General features: G+C 36.7%; 1 protein-coding gene across 1 annotated transcript; it reads right to left on the minus strand.

The window, feature by feature from the left end:
- Positions 1–2,100: 2,100 nt before the first annotated feature.
- On the minus strand, positions 2,101–5,845 carry LOC115728062 (protein CHAPERONE-LIKE PROTEIN OF POR1, chloroplastic). The gene is made up of 3 exons (XM_030658387.2): positions 5,449–5,845; positions 2,529–2,889; positions 2,101–2,426 (listed from the first exon to the last, which is right to left on the minus strand). The coding sequence occupies exons 1-3, from the start codon at positions 5,779–5,781 to the stop codon at positions 2,251–2,253; spliced, it is 870 nt and encodes a 289-aa protein (XP_030514247.1). The 5' UTR covers positions 5,782–5,845; the 3' UTR covers positions 2,101–2,250.
- Positions 5,846–15,351: the final 9,506 nt, after the last annotated feature.

Below are 15,351 nucleotides of genomic sequence, written 5' to 3' on the forward strand. Positions count from 1 at the left end.
CTATGCACTTCCTTTTTCTTTTTCGCTCTCGTGCGCTTTTTAGCTTTGTACATTTGCAATTTTTTTCTCCGGGAAAATGATTTACCATATCTAGTTACTTATGTAAAGCAAGAAATGTCTAAGTTTGTGGTACCCATTTGGTGGTTTTAACATTTTCAACGGAGGGAGTTTCTGGTTCTTGTGGGGAAAGTCTGCACCATCAGTTTGCTATTGGGGCAGAGCAATGTCCAAGATGGGAAGTGATTGAAACCAGTCTATCTTTTAGAGTGAAAGACAAAGATCAGATAGCCTCCCTCATTGATTGTGGCCAGCCATTGGGTAGTGCCTGCTTGTGCAGAGCCTAGCTGGCACTGGTGCATCAGGCCAACTGATGGGTCAATGATGGCTTAGGCCACCCTGGACTGAATTGGCCGGATTTGATTCAGACGCAGCACAGCACTTTTGCTTGCTAATGGGACAATGAAGTGTGTCGGCTGGCTAGTGGAGGTGATCAGATGTATGTTCCTCCATGTATAGGGTCTACGTATTCTATGTTGGTTTGGACAGTTTGAATCTGGTGGGTCTCGCGAATGATCAATAAAATCATTCCAAAATTCCAACTCAGACACTTATGGAGGGTAGTGTTATGGCCTCCTTTTGGGGTGGAGGGAAATAGGGGTCGAGATACAAATAGGATTATGGTCTAATGGAGTGAGAAGCTTCAGGGACCGCCTTCTTTGTATTACAACAGGAGTTTCATAATCGCCATAGGAATATTTGATTTGAGACATAGCTAATTCTCGCGTTGGAGATAGGCCGTCACCATCGCTCCCATTGTAATGCTAGTGGGAATTGAGCTGGCTGGATCCTACGTCTGGCACAAGCCCAATCGATACTGCAGACAAACCAAGAATTTTTCTAAAACCAAAGGGCCATATGGAGACTCGAACCTGGGACCAAGAAAAACGCTTGAAATTTCGGTATCTATTGCCTTGAATCAAACATCGTTGATGTTCTTTTTTACATGCTGGAACATAGGAAACGCAGTACTCATCCCATTCCTTATTCTATGCCAGTACAGAGCATCAAAGTCACACTGTGAACTGCCTCTTCCAGTATGCCTTTGTTATTATCTTGTAAGAGTTCGACTCTTCTATCACGAAAGGGAGATATTTCTCGAGAAATCTTTTGGTATCGCTAAACACGCTGTGGCCTCAAGAATCGTAATGGTGTTGCCGTCAAATTGGTAGCAGGTCCAACGCAAGATTCACTTTCTGCGAGAGCAATTCCTCGATACCCAATATTTAATTGGTTCAAACACCATCGTATCTATTAAATCGGGCAAGACTCGTCATGAAAATCATCAGTCCATCGGTTTGACATGGATCCAAAAATGGATTTCTCCTTGCATGACCATGAAGACAACGGTAATCATGAGCAAAACGCCGGTTGTCCGGCCTAAGCAACTAGTAGACCTAGATCAACAAGCATGACCAACGCTTGAAACTCAAGATGACGCCATGCTCGCCGAAGAAAGGCTGTTGAATAGTGAACGTATCTAAGATGCCCAAAATCACCTTGGTTATTGGTACATAAAAGCGTTTCATATTTATAGACACAGAGAGAGGAGTTAGGTCCCAAGGGAGAGGGAACAAAAGTACTCCCGAGCAAGACCGATAAATGCATTTGACTGCATCCAACTGAAGAATTTAGACGTAAGTCTTAATTTGGTAGAGAAGGCCTAAACCTGGAAGGAAACGCTCAAAAGCATTCTATCAATTTCTCATTACAGATTGACAAACAACTTCCTCCAAAGCAGCAAGTTTGTGTGGAGAAAGTACATAATCATACCCGCAGTATGATTTTACTGTGAGACAACATGCGAGAGTTATGAATGCGCAGATAGTCAAATCATAGCATGAGCTTTGTGGCAAAACATTACTGAAAGTTTCCGATTCAACACAATTCAAGATGCTCCTGTTCTAAGAACTTCTCAAGGCTTAAAATAAACAGGAACAACTTTGCTAAAGCTTATGAAGGAAAAGCTCTCAAACACAATGGGTAAAATTGCTAAGAGGTAACAATGTCTTTAGTAGTAGATGTCTGTTACGTTGCTGAACAAAATGCAAAAGCAATTCAAGCTTCACTTCTTTGTATAGTGGATTTTGTACAATGTGCAATGAAATGCATCCTATAGGAGCTCAGGCATGATCATGCAATGAATAGTTACAGGTTGCGGGTTCGACTTAATGCAGCAATCATCTCCCAACCCTACCTAAGATACAAGGAAGCAAAGAGCTGAGAAAACAGGATGAATTCGCTAATTACAGCAGCAGGAGAATGTATTCCAAGAAAAGGGACAATGTCCACCTGTAACCAGCTCTCTACTGCTGAACCCACGACAGCTCCAGCCACAAGCCCTCCTATGGTTATTATAGTGGCCTTACCTGCAAAAGCACACAAGGCCAGTGAAATCGTTTGCTTGGCATGAATGACATGGGGTTGGATCCTATTAACAGAGGGGCTATATCTCTAAGAGAAAATCCTACCTAGCTTGACATTCTTTTTGGTCATAAAGTACAGGGAAGCTCCAAAGCTAGATGCAAGGATCAAACCAGGAACATCAGCCCCCGCATAAGGTGCTACAGACAGTGTGGAAGCTCCATTGACATAGGTTAAAACAATCAATGCACCATATACACCAACTTGTAGGCCCAAGTCTCGAGTTGACGGTGCTTCAACGGACAAGATCGAATTCTTGACAGTAGTTTGCAACCATTGAGGCATTGAACCCATGGTAGGAGTACCGATTGGTTTAACATCAGCATAGCGAATGCTACTGCTCACAACTTTTCCAGCTCTCCGCTGAGTCAAACTTCGCATGAGCAACATATCATATGCAGCCTCTACCTATAAAAAGTTTATCCGCAGAAAATGTCTATCAATTACCTGCCTATAGCCACCATCTAATCTTTTTCAATACTTGCAACGATGAAATATCCAACAAGTACATTAGCTAGAAGAGGAAATCAGTTGATTGGGACACATTTGATGAGATCATCTGAATATTAACCAACACGGAGAAAGCCAATCAGAATAACAGACCATACTCTACAACATAACATGCAAACCTTGAACTAGGCATAAGTTTTTCTGGGTTAGCACAATTTCCAAAAGAACAAACCAAACACAGCTATGTGTGGTTTCAACATCATGTTTAAGATCCATCAAAAGGTTGAGACTTTGGGTTATCACCGATTATATGAAAATAATGTATCATCACTTATCACAGGGCCAAGCAAATTTCTGAATAATAAGGCTCCATTTGTTTAACGGAAAATATATGATTTGGAAATGTTTTCATAAAAATGATCACTCATGTCGCTTAAAATAATTAGTCAATAAATAATATTTCCATTATTGACAACAATTTGTCTAAATATTTTGGTAAAAAAAAAATTTCCGTTTGTTCTTTTTTGTAAAGCGATATAAGCAATTATTTTGAAAATATATTTCAAATCATTCAATTTCCGCAAAACAAATGCACCCCAACAAAAACAGATAGATTAAGATACATTCCTAAATTTTAACACTTGGGGAATGATATTCATCCAGAACTACATTCTTTTCTTCAAAGTTGTAACCTTTTGTTTCCTGAAATATTCTTAGAAAATAGATTTTATCTTTTTAAGTCACTTATTAAATTCAATATCTGCTTTCTTACATCATTAAAAAGGACAACTGGACAAGCAACACAATCAAGCCGAAGTCCTCTTGCATTATACAAATATTTTCAGTTGTGATAAACATAGTCGCTGACATCATGGTTGTGTCACGAGATCAGAAAGACATAAACCACTTATTCAGAAACTAGTATGCAAGGGACAAGCTTATTTAATTCATAATTAGGGTTGAATTTCACTATGAAGCATTTGCTTGGGGCCGCTCATGGGGTAACATCTAACATGAAAAAGTAAAAGATCTTTTAGTAGTTTTATCATAGAAATTAAACTGAAGAACAACATTGACCGCAAATTTAAAAGTATTACTAGCAAATGCTCTACCAAATATAATATCACAAGGCAATCCCAGCTATTTTTTGCGATTGTCAGGGCATGCCACTAGACAAACCAATTTTGAGGCAAATCCCCAGCTTATGTAGGCAAGAATTGTGTATCCAGGAATATGAAAATCTCTATTACAACATGCACACCAGTGTACACCCAAATATATGGATATCATACATCCATACTATAGAGAAAGCGAAAACCTTAGACAAAATGCATGCATCACTAATATAATGCTCTATATAATACAAGGTGGTAAGCACACAATGAAGGCCCATACAAAGAAGCAGAAGGCCATATATAAGGTGGTAAAGCACACAATGACTACTGCATTTTTCCCTCCATTTGGGACAGGAATAAAAATCTTCACATCCACATTCTCCTCTAATCATCCATAGACCAGGAGGATAAAAAAAAAAGGTGGCAGCAAATGCAACAAATTCGAAAGTGAAGGAAAGAGAACGAGCACCAGAAACGTGCATACGAAGGCCCTATATCAGGGCACTGCACTAAAAATGAAACCACAGAGAAACTATGCCTCCCAATGCTTTCTCAAAAGTGTCTGTGTCTGAAAAAGAACGACCTTAAAAGAAAGAAGGAAAAAAAAAAGACCTCACAGTAGTAGACAAGTAGGAATGAATAGACTATCATCTCACCCCACACCCATCAAACATCTGAAGCAATCACATGTGGCAACAGAGCACATATATCGCCTGTCCAAACTCGTTTCTATTTGTTCATTTGAGCGAAAGAAGTCGCACTAAAATAATCCTCACAATTGCCTGTAAAGGAAAAAATACCGCTCGTGATACAATTTTTATGCACCTCCCACTCCCAGATGAGTAGTTACCCCTCACTTCAGTCAAGCACTTTTGCTGTTTTCTACCTTGTCAGACAAATTCATTTATCACGAAATCAAAGGTTTGAACACTGGTATTCACATCATAATTGGAAAAAAACTCACAAGAAACACCATATTCATCTACTGAATCATACAGGGAAAACCTTTCTGATGAATTAGAGAGTGCAAATCACTCAATCCATATACTTCGCAGCGAAAACAACCGAATGGGCATTTTCGCCACAAAAATTACTAAAGAGCCAAGTCTTGCCTCCGCCGAACTATGGACTCAACATATTCAAAGAGACATTTCCCCAACAGGCAGTAATTTTATGAAAAGCTCCATCCTCCATGTTCATCAAACTCAACAATCATGCCCTACCAGCTTTGAGATTAGCAGAAAATCCATTTCCAGAACCAAATAGTTCCAAGAAAAGATAAAGAAAGAGAGAATCACGGTCATAACACATTCCTACGTAGAGTTCCAGTATTCTACCTCAACACGCATCGAATGAAACAGAAAGAAGCATAAAGAGCGCGAGCGCGAGCAAACACTCTCACCTGCGCGACGGCCTCCTTGTCGTCCTTACACGAGGCGACGATCGAGTTCTTGGCCCGGAGAATCTCGTCGAACGAAGCCGTGTCCGGCACGCCGAGCAGCTTCAGCGCGTTCTCCACGGACATCTCGAACGGCGCCGAGTCGTCGGCCCGCGAGCCGGCCTGCGCCAGCAGGCCCCCGGTCCTCCGCTGCGGCGGGGGGGACCCGACGCCCCTCCACGCCTCGGCGCGGCCGCCGGCCGGTCTCAGGGCGTGGGGGAGGTGGACCGGAGTCTTGGGGAGCGGCGAACCGGGGGAGAGCCGGTTCGGCCGGACGGAGAGAGTGGTGGCAGCCATTTTCTTGGATTTGATTCCTTCGCGTCTGGAGCCTTTTGGTTCGAGTGAAGTGGAAGGGTCGTCTTGTTTTTGTGTTGTGTGTAATAGAAATGGGAGGTGGGAGTGATCGGGTGAGGGTGGGGTGTACGGTGCGGAGCGGCGCGGAGCGAGGACCGTCGGATTGGCGGAAACTTTGGGACCAGAAGTCATGATCGAGGGTGGATATGGATTTGGAAGAGAGAGAGAGAGAGAGATTGACTGGTGCGAGGCGTGGCAGATTTTTATGGGGGCGGTTTCGATTTTTTTGTGGTCGGGATTTGCTGATTTTGGCAATTGGTTGCATTTTTCAATTTTTTTTTATTTTTATCATTTTGGTTGCTCTTAGTTTACAGTTTTTTGAAATAAATATTGGAGATAAAAGGACAAAGGACATAGAGGATTCATTGCAACTTGAGGCCGGTTCCTCTTGTCTCCGAACGGAGCGAACTACAAATCTCGAGCCTTATTTTATAGGCCGGCTTTCAAGCCCCCCTCAATTCCTAGCAAATTATATTTTTCTTTCCCCAGTAGGAGGGAAATACCAGAAAATCTTTCGAAGCCCAACTTTCAGCTTTCCGTTGCACCTTTTAAGGACACGCTTCGATTCGAAAGGATATCTACAATGCGAAAAGGGAAAAGAGGGGAAAGAGGTGTGGCTTAGGTGGGAGATCGCGCCATCGAGGTTGGCATTGGACATAATCGCCGTCGTGGCACTCTCAGTCACCTTGTTAGCTTCGGTGGTCAACACCATGCACCGTCGGTTTCCCCCAAGAGTGCCACGCCAACGCCAATCTCGACGGAGTTGGCCACGTTCTAGATTGGATTCTTTCCCTTCACGACGAGTCTTTCAAATCATCAAACTTAGAGTTTGTGCACGACTAGCATATGATCCTTGTAATTCCTTAGTGAATACATATATGTTTATTCGTAATTTACAATAGAAATAGGATGAATCAACATCAACTATAAATCCATAAATCCTAGTATACTAGTTTTTAATGCATGCGATGTATGTGACATCGTAATGAATTAATGATAGCATCAATAACTTTACTCTAATGTAATATTATTATTTTATAACTATGCGAATCCTAATCTAGAAAGAGAAATGATTCACCCTTCTTTTAAAAACTTACATCGAGCATTTATTTGTAGTATAGAATCAAAGTGAGAGAAAGATTATTAGGAGGGTTACACATTAGAAACGACCAAAAAAAAAAAGTCAATGGTTATCAATGAGACAAATGACACTTTTGACACATTCTTGCGGCACATAATAATGTTAATGGCAAATGAGAGTGACTCGAGCTTGATGCCAAGCACTATCTTGATGCATCAATTAAATAACTTTTATGTTACACGTTCAAAAGCAGTTAAGCCATACTACTTGAAGTACATGCATTTAAAAATGAAAAAGGGAAAAGGAGCATAATCCCAACAAAGGGTAATATTATATGAGTAATCGAACATGGAGTTTCGATTTCAACCGTTGACCAGAGAAATTGCAGAGAGGATGGGTCCATTAGTTCATGACATTTTAGATTTTGTGTCTTGTGCTCGATTGTACATGCTTAGCTAAGAAGCTTGTCTTTCCAATTTCTTGTGAATTCAGTACAATTAAGTTGGACTCTTAGCTCCCCCAACAGTGGATGGAATTGGTCAATGGGGGGAGTGATGACTGTCAGAATGCGGCACACAAATCACAAATGAAGTAAAGCGTAAAAGCGAGGAAAAAAAATTAAGAGATAAGGTTTCTTCTTATTCACTCTTAAATTAGGATTATGTCCAGCAGATGATCCCACTATAATTAATACCTCGCACCCCTCGTTATATTCCTAAATTACAAAAAAGTAAATAAATAACATATAGCATTAACTATTTATGGGCCCAAACCCAAACTATTAATGAAAAAATAAGGGCTCAAACTATAAATGCCCTCTGGTGGTTTGGGGGTACTACCTTGCGACCATCGTGCTTTCCTGTCGATGAAGGTATGAACCACACGCTAACAATGACTACGTATCACATGTAATTTATCTTCTTCTTTTTTCGCAAATTGAATGAATTTTATCCATAGAACCATATGGAAGTGCTTGAGGATGAGTGTTTGATGATCAGGGTTTACAAAGTCCATTGCAAAGTAACTTTGATATAATTTGTGTTTCGGAACAGCATTAAACTTCAATAGGTTCACTGTTCGATAGCTGTTTGGGAGCACTTCATGATTGCACGGTTTTGGGAAAAAAAAAAAACCCGTCACTAACTGGCATTTGATCATCTTTCCTTTCCTTTTTTGTCTTTTCGAAACATGAAGTCTGCCTATTCCTGAAAAATTATCTAACTTTCTCTTTCTTACTAGTTCATTTTTGTTATAAGGACATCAACAACTTCAAAAATTGTCGTGAAAGTTAAATTAAGCCATACAACTTTTAAAAAGTGTAATTAAATCCAACAATTTATCAAATTGATGTATTCAAATCATAACTTCAACCCCGTCAATTTGGCTAACAAAAAATTTTGATATAGCTTTTTTTTTTAAAATTTGTGGCATTGATGTGGTGCCCACCAAGTGCAACATAAAAAATCTTAAATATTTGAAAAGCAAAAAGAAAAAAAAATTTCTTTTTCTTTGCCTTATTTCATTCATCTCTTTACCATATTTCGTTGCCTCTTTCCCATCATCATCTCCATCTCTTTAAAATATTTTAAAGAAAAGGACAAAAAAAAATCTATTTATTCTCCGCAATATCCTCCTTCCTTTCCCATCACCATCTTAATCACTTGTATTTTTTTTAAAATAAAAAATAAAAATAGGAAAATGGGATAAAACTTCTTCTTATTTTTTTAAGTTAATACCACAAAAAATTTTAAATTGGTATAATATGATGAATTTATTCAAAACTAATTGTTGATCGCCAAAAACCTCAAACATATATATTTATGATAAATTTACCTTCCATTAGTTTTCATTAAATTTTATTATCAAATTATTGAATTGGATGATACGTGGTAGTTGACGTTTAAGGTTTTTACCTCCGTTTGCACGGTGTCTAATAACTAGAGGTATTAGATGAACAAGTCGCGTTATCAAACACTGTGCAAAGCACAAGTTCACCTAGCATGAAGCCGAAGCTTCCCTTTTGACTCAAGGCACGGTAGGCTATTATACCTACTTATCCTACAGTCACCAACTAAAGTTGACTTGGGTTTTACCTTCCTCAGCCAAAGGCCCTCAGGTTCCCTCCATTTATTTTTCTTCCATGGAGAGAGGGAACACAGAGAAAATTTAGAGGAAGATCCTTCCACCAGACCGGGGAGTTTCCTTCCCCTATCTTTCCTTGAGCCTTTTAAGGACATGCTCATATTTAATCCATCATCATCTTCTTTAAAAAAATTCGTGTTGCTTCTTTCCCAGCATCATCTCCATCTCTTTAAAATATCTTAAAGAAAAGGAAAAAAAAAATCTATTTCTTCTCCCCATTATCCTCCCCCATTTCCCATCACCATCTTCATCACTTGGATTCTTTTTTTCCTAAAAAAGAAAATGGGATAAAACTTCTTCTTATTTTTTCGGGTTAATATCATGACAAATTTTAAACTGGAACACATACGACGAATTTACCCAAAACTAATTGTTGACCTCCAAAAATGTCAAACAGGTGACATGTGTGATAAATATACCTTCCGTTATTTTTCATTAAGTTTTACTATTGAATTGTTGAGTTGGATGGCACGTGTTCGTATAGTTCTCAACGCAAGTATACGTGTCAATGAATGTATTGAACAAATAATATAATAATGAGAAAAGATATCATCCCCCAGAGATCGATGATTAATAAACTAATTAAATACTAAAAATGGACTAATTCTAAAATTTATCTAACAAGTTAAAATAGAAATTGAGAATAAAATAAAATTGACAATCTTAAAGGCAAAAGTTTGAAATTAGATGTTGTAAATCAATTAAATAAATACGTTAGAGCATCCGATTCACCATAACTACCGAACATGAATTTCATATCTTTATTCATACAAAAACGATATCAAACATGTGATAGCGGAATTTCCTTTGCTATTTACTATCCTATCTCTAGATATAGTAAACGTACTCGGTTTATCAATCCACTATATCTCTATGTGAATTTAAATAAACAAAAGTACATTAAAATCTACGGATATTCTCGGTTTACACTAATTCTTTTGGAACACTTATCACCAAAATTCACAAAAATAACATGGTACATTTCTATCTACATTATAATTCACGGTCATATTTGCCTAATTGGCTAACGGTTTGTCATTGAATCAACCAACCTAATTCCATCTACCAAATCCTTATAAAAATATTCAATGGAGCCGCCACTAACCATTTACGGAAGGTTGATTGAAACCTTAATAAAATAGAGGGAGAACTATTTTATTTTAAATAAAAAAAAATGGGTCGGGGTACGTATTGAAAATTAGCTTGATTTGATGATTAATTGGAAAATGTGACTGAGGCCATATTTATGTGCCCGGAGGATTATTTTTTTTTTGTAATGTGATAAAAGAAAACATTAAAAAGAAATCTGAACAAAAATACAAAAATGCCCATAATATACCTTTATTTTTGAAAATCCTCTCATTCCCAAAGATTTGGGTAGAGAGATTTTTCCCCCCACCCCCGAAAAAAAAAAAAATAAAAAAAAAAAAAATTAAAAAAAAAAATTTTCTCATTCATAACAAGCTGTGATTTTTTTTAAGGGTGGCTGTTTGTTTAAAGAATTTTGTAACAAATCAAAACAAACAAGCATAAAATAAAATAAAATGAGTAATTTTTTATATTTTGAAAATACGAGGGGGCCAAATATGGCATTGGGTCCACATCCTATCAAAAATTGATCCACTTTTAATTTGAGAAATTATCTTTGGGATTTGAAATTTAATTTCAGATAATTTCATAAAATGGGATAATTATCCTAAACGAATATTATTCTAATCAATGCAAAAATTTACGGATAAGATCAAATAACATCTCAACCATCACATTATAGTAATGTTGGAAAAAAAAAAAACAAATACATCCATTAAACACAAGCGTCATGAGCACCCATAAAGATAGGCAATATAACCAATAGAATGAATGTGAGATAACTATCGAGAAAAATGTTATCCATTAAATTCTTAGATTGATAAGTTTATTTGATCATTATCCATCCATGAGATAAGATTGAACAACCAATGGGATAACATCACTCAACCAATTGAGATAAAATCAGAACAATGTCATCCATGACATGAAATTTCGGCCAAGAGAGGTGTATATTGAAAATTGATCCAAATTCTCATCTTTCAAATCTATCCAATTTGATCATGACTTTGAGAAAGTTAATTTTCCAAGCAAATTCAATAATTCTCAAGAGCACTCATAGGGTTCCTTGAATTCATCAATAAGTGGATTATTAAACAAATCAAATTTGCATAAGAGCTCATTTTGAGCTTAAGAAAGTTGGATGAAAGCTTAAATTTTTGTTTTCATTGCAACTTTATGTTCATTGAGATGCAATAACATACTTAAATTTCCAATCAAAAGCATGGACTTGCAATCAAAGTTAAAAATCTTACCTTTTCAAGCTAAAATTCTGCACTTGCGCTGCCTCAAGAATCCAAAGTTAGCACCTTTTGCTCCCAGAATGCACTCTTGATGATCTAAGACAAGTTGACACAAGATTAGAACTTGAATAATAGTAAAACAAAGGCTGGTTGACCCTCAAACAAAGGCTGGACAGCAGATAAACGAATTGAACAGCAACCGCGTCATTTTGGTCGAACAAGACTACTAGGTTGCGCGGGCTGGATGACCGATTGAGACCTCGGGGCTGATTTGGTGGTGCTGTTGGGGGCCGCTCACAAGGTCTTGGTGGTCGCCTAATGATTGCGATGAGGTGGACGAATATTGAAAAATATGGTGAGGACAAGGGAGCACTTGGGTGTTCACAACACCCATGAATCCACGTGAAAGCCGGGCTCGGTGCGGGAATAGATTGTATGGATTTTGACAGTCTCTTCATCTCGCACCTGGTGTTCGTTGGCTTTCTTGCAACATATTGGATAAGGAAAAAAAAAACCGTAGTTTTTTATGGGCTTGACTTAATTATTGTTTATGTGACTAGATGCCGACATAAGGTTGCCAAACACACATTTGGACCCGGCAACACCTCCATGAATTTACATCACCAGTTGAACAAACGTGGTGGTATTTCGTTTCTATAATGGAAAAAAATAGATCCGAAGAAAAGAGAGAAGGCATAGTAATTATTCTTCTTGTTTAAGAGAAAGAAAAATTCAACCCCTTCCCTCTTGGACTTTTCCCCGCAGAAGTCAATCTCTCCATCTGCATTCTTGTAACCTTTTTTAATTTAAGATAAAGGGCAAAAGTATTTATTTTGAAAATAAACCCGGCTGAATTAGTCCGAAGGGTGTAATTGAAAATTGATCCTTGAATGAGCTGAAAATTTTGGCCTAGCATATAGGGAATTTTTCATGTCATGTGGTTAATTAGGCTTTTCCAAATAATTGGCATTTTAAATAAAGCTTTTTCTAAAATATAAGCTAAATAGTTTTAAATTTTCGGCACATATGTCCATGAATTGCTAAAAATTTGCCCATGTTAAGTCAACCAAATTTATGGTCTGATAATATCTTTTTTAGATTAGTCTAATTTTTAAATGTTAATTGTCAAAATTTAGGTGTCAAATATATTATAAGGAATAATTGCATATTATCACTTCTCAATCTCAAACATACACATTAGATCATTCAAATGGTGGTCGATCACTTAAAAGCATTTAGCACAATAATATATAACTCACTTGAACGAAATTACTTGCAAAACATAAACATCATTAAATTCATATCATCATAATTAGGCTACATGGTAGCCCTAATAAAAGAAAATTAGAACATAATAGAAGAAGAAACAAAAATATAAATTAAATCAAACATTTTGAATCAAAGAATAAGAATTCTATCACCACTTTATCTGGTCTTCAAAATACTTGAAAAACTCCCAGAACAATGAAAGAACGATGTGAAAGTAAAAACTTAGACACCTCCCAAGCTCTTTATGTTTTCCTCTTTTTAAAATAACATTCAAGAATCAAGAATAAAATAAATCCCTAAATATAACATTAAGATATCCTAAACACAACTAAATATTTAATGATAACATTAAGAGCTCCTAAAACCAATGCAATCTTCTAATGATTTGGTCTCTATCTTCTAACGATTCTGCTGGTGGCATATTGATTTCCTTTTTTTTTTCCTTATCTTCTCCATGTATCATTATTTTGCACAAAGAAGGAAATTTTGAATAAATAAAAGGAAATCTCAATATTTTCTCACAAATATCACATTATTTATTGTCCAAAAGAGATAAAATAACTCTATTTAAATAGAGTTATCAAACCCCAAAACTTAACATTTTGCTAGTCCTCGAGCAAAAGCAATAGATAACACATATCAAATTCTTCCATGACATTTTCCATAATTGTTTAAATTCACAATTAAAAAAAACACAATTTCATATAAATATTGAATATAAGTTAAGACTAATTATAATTATGTGATCCAAGTGTGTGTCCCCATCTTTTCATATTATATGCAATCCAGATAAATTCACATTGGTATGCAACTTCTCAAAAACTCTCTATAGTATGACCAAATCTCATAAGTTTTCTTTTGATTCCTCTCTCCACTAATGTAAACTAATCATCCAACCAAAAATCACTAGTACTTTCTCAGGTTGTAATGTAAGGTTGGACTAACGGTGAGATAAAGGTAAATTTGAGCTCAAATCACCCGTCAACACATTGATTTCTAGGATATAATGAGAGCTCATGCCACTATCCCCAATTTCACTACTTGAACATAGTCTTTCTACTACCAATTATCATCATCTTTTTTTTTTTTCATTGCTTTATGACGGAGTTCCTCCCTAAGCCTCTCTTGCTATAACATGAACATTCCCAACCCATTGAGCATTAAAAGGCTCATTCAATTGAAAGTTGGATAGGAAACTATAAAAGCAATTTTTTTTAATGATGCATTCCAAAACAACCATAGCAATCAAATTTTTTTTTCATGCTCCACCCTTCCTCCTATCTTGCAATTATGCTCAAATAAACTTTTATCCTAAAAATCAACATGTTCATGGGCGTGGGATGATGTTATAATTTGGTGAAAACTGAGCTAAAATCATGTCGGGGTTAATGAAAAATTTGATAAGAATTAAGGCTCAACAAGGTGACTAGAGATAAATAAATAGGGTTAGCTTGAAAGGCTCAATCGGTCCAAAAAATTGCCTAAATCATTTTCTCAGTTAGATGTAGCCTAGCATTTCATCTCAAAAGAAAATCAAACAAATTCTAAGATTTGGGTAAGATCTAATAAAATCACACACTTCACATGAATGTTCTTTGAATGCACATACAACTCAAAAGTTAAGGACTTTTAGTGCTCAGTAAGTGGATCAACATAATCAAAATCAAAATTAACTCACATAGTTTGAACAAAATTTAAATTTTCCTAAGAATCGCAAAATTCACACAAGGCATGCAACCATGACAAAAAAAAAAATTCAAATTTGATTTAACAAAAAATTTGTCTCCTCCCAAATTTGAATGGAGCATTGTCCTCAATCGTAGAAAAACAAAAGAAGAACATGAACAATAAAACTCTCCTTGTTTTAGGGTGTGTCCATGGATGGCCTTGATTAAGAAAACTCCAACAAGTTGATCCCTCAAGAAAGAAAACTGACCAAGATAAAAAAGAGAAAAATTAATCTTAAAGAAACATAATGAAAATGTTTGGGTTGCCTCCTAAGAAGCGTTTGCTTTATAGTTTTCAGCCAAACTATCTCAAATGTCACTATTTTGTAGGATGAAGTTCAATGGTGGTCTTTTTTGCTTGTTTTATCCACATTCAAAGTAGGGCTTCAAATGTTGATCGCTTATCTTAAATGTGTCATTGGTGTCATCGGCAACTTCAACTGTTCCATATGAAAATACCTATGTGAATGTGAAAGGACCGGACCATCGGAATCATAACTTTCCTAGAAAAAGTTTAAGACGAGAGTTATAAAGTAAAACTTTTTGTCCAATTTGAACACTCTTCTAAATATCATGCCATCTTTTGTACGCTCCTTGTACATCTTAGCATTTTCCTAAGCCTCATTGCGAAATTCCTCCAATTCATTTTGTTGCAACAATCTTCCTATCCCCTGTGGACTGCATGTCAAAATTTAGAAATTTTAAAGCCCAATATGCTCTATACTCTAATTCCACTGATAAATGACAAGCTTTCCCAAATACTAGCCTAAAGGGAGACATCACAATTGGGGTTTTGAAAGCTATCCTATAGGCCCAAAGTGCAACATCAAGTTTCATTAACTAATCTTTCCTAGAGGCATTCGCTGTTTTTTTCTAGAATTCTCTTAATTTTCCTGTTTGAAACCTCTACTTGACCACTAGTCCGAGGATGATAAGATGTTGCAACCTTATGGGAGACGACATG

Source organism: Rhodamnia argentea, chromosome 5, assembly GCF_020921035.1.
Source record: "Rhodamnia argentea isolate NSW1041297 chromosome 5, ASM2092103v1, whole genome shotgun sequence".
NCBI classification, from domain to species: Eukaryota; Viridiplantae; Streptophyta; class Magnoliopsida; order Myrtales; family Myrtaceae; genus Rhodamnia; species Rhodamnia argentea.

Excerpts from the sequence above, each read along its gene's own strand:
- LOC115728062 (XM_030658387.2), bottom strand. The coding sequence starts at position 5,781 with ATGGCTGCCACCACTCTCTCCGTCCGGCCGAACCGGCTCTCCCCCGGT. Across the intron at positions 2,890-5,448 it reads ACAAGGAGGCCGTCGCGCAG|GTAGAGGCTGCATATGATAT; the intron begins GTGAGAGTGTTT and ends AACTTTTTATAG. Across the intron at positions 2,427-2,528 it reads CAAAAAGAATGTCAAGCTAG|GTAAGGCCACTATAATAACC; the intron begins GTAGGATTTTCT and ends GTGCTTTTGCAG.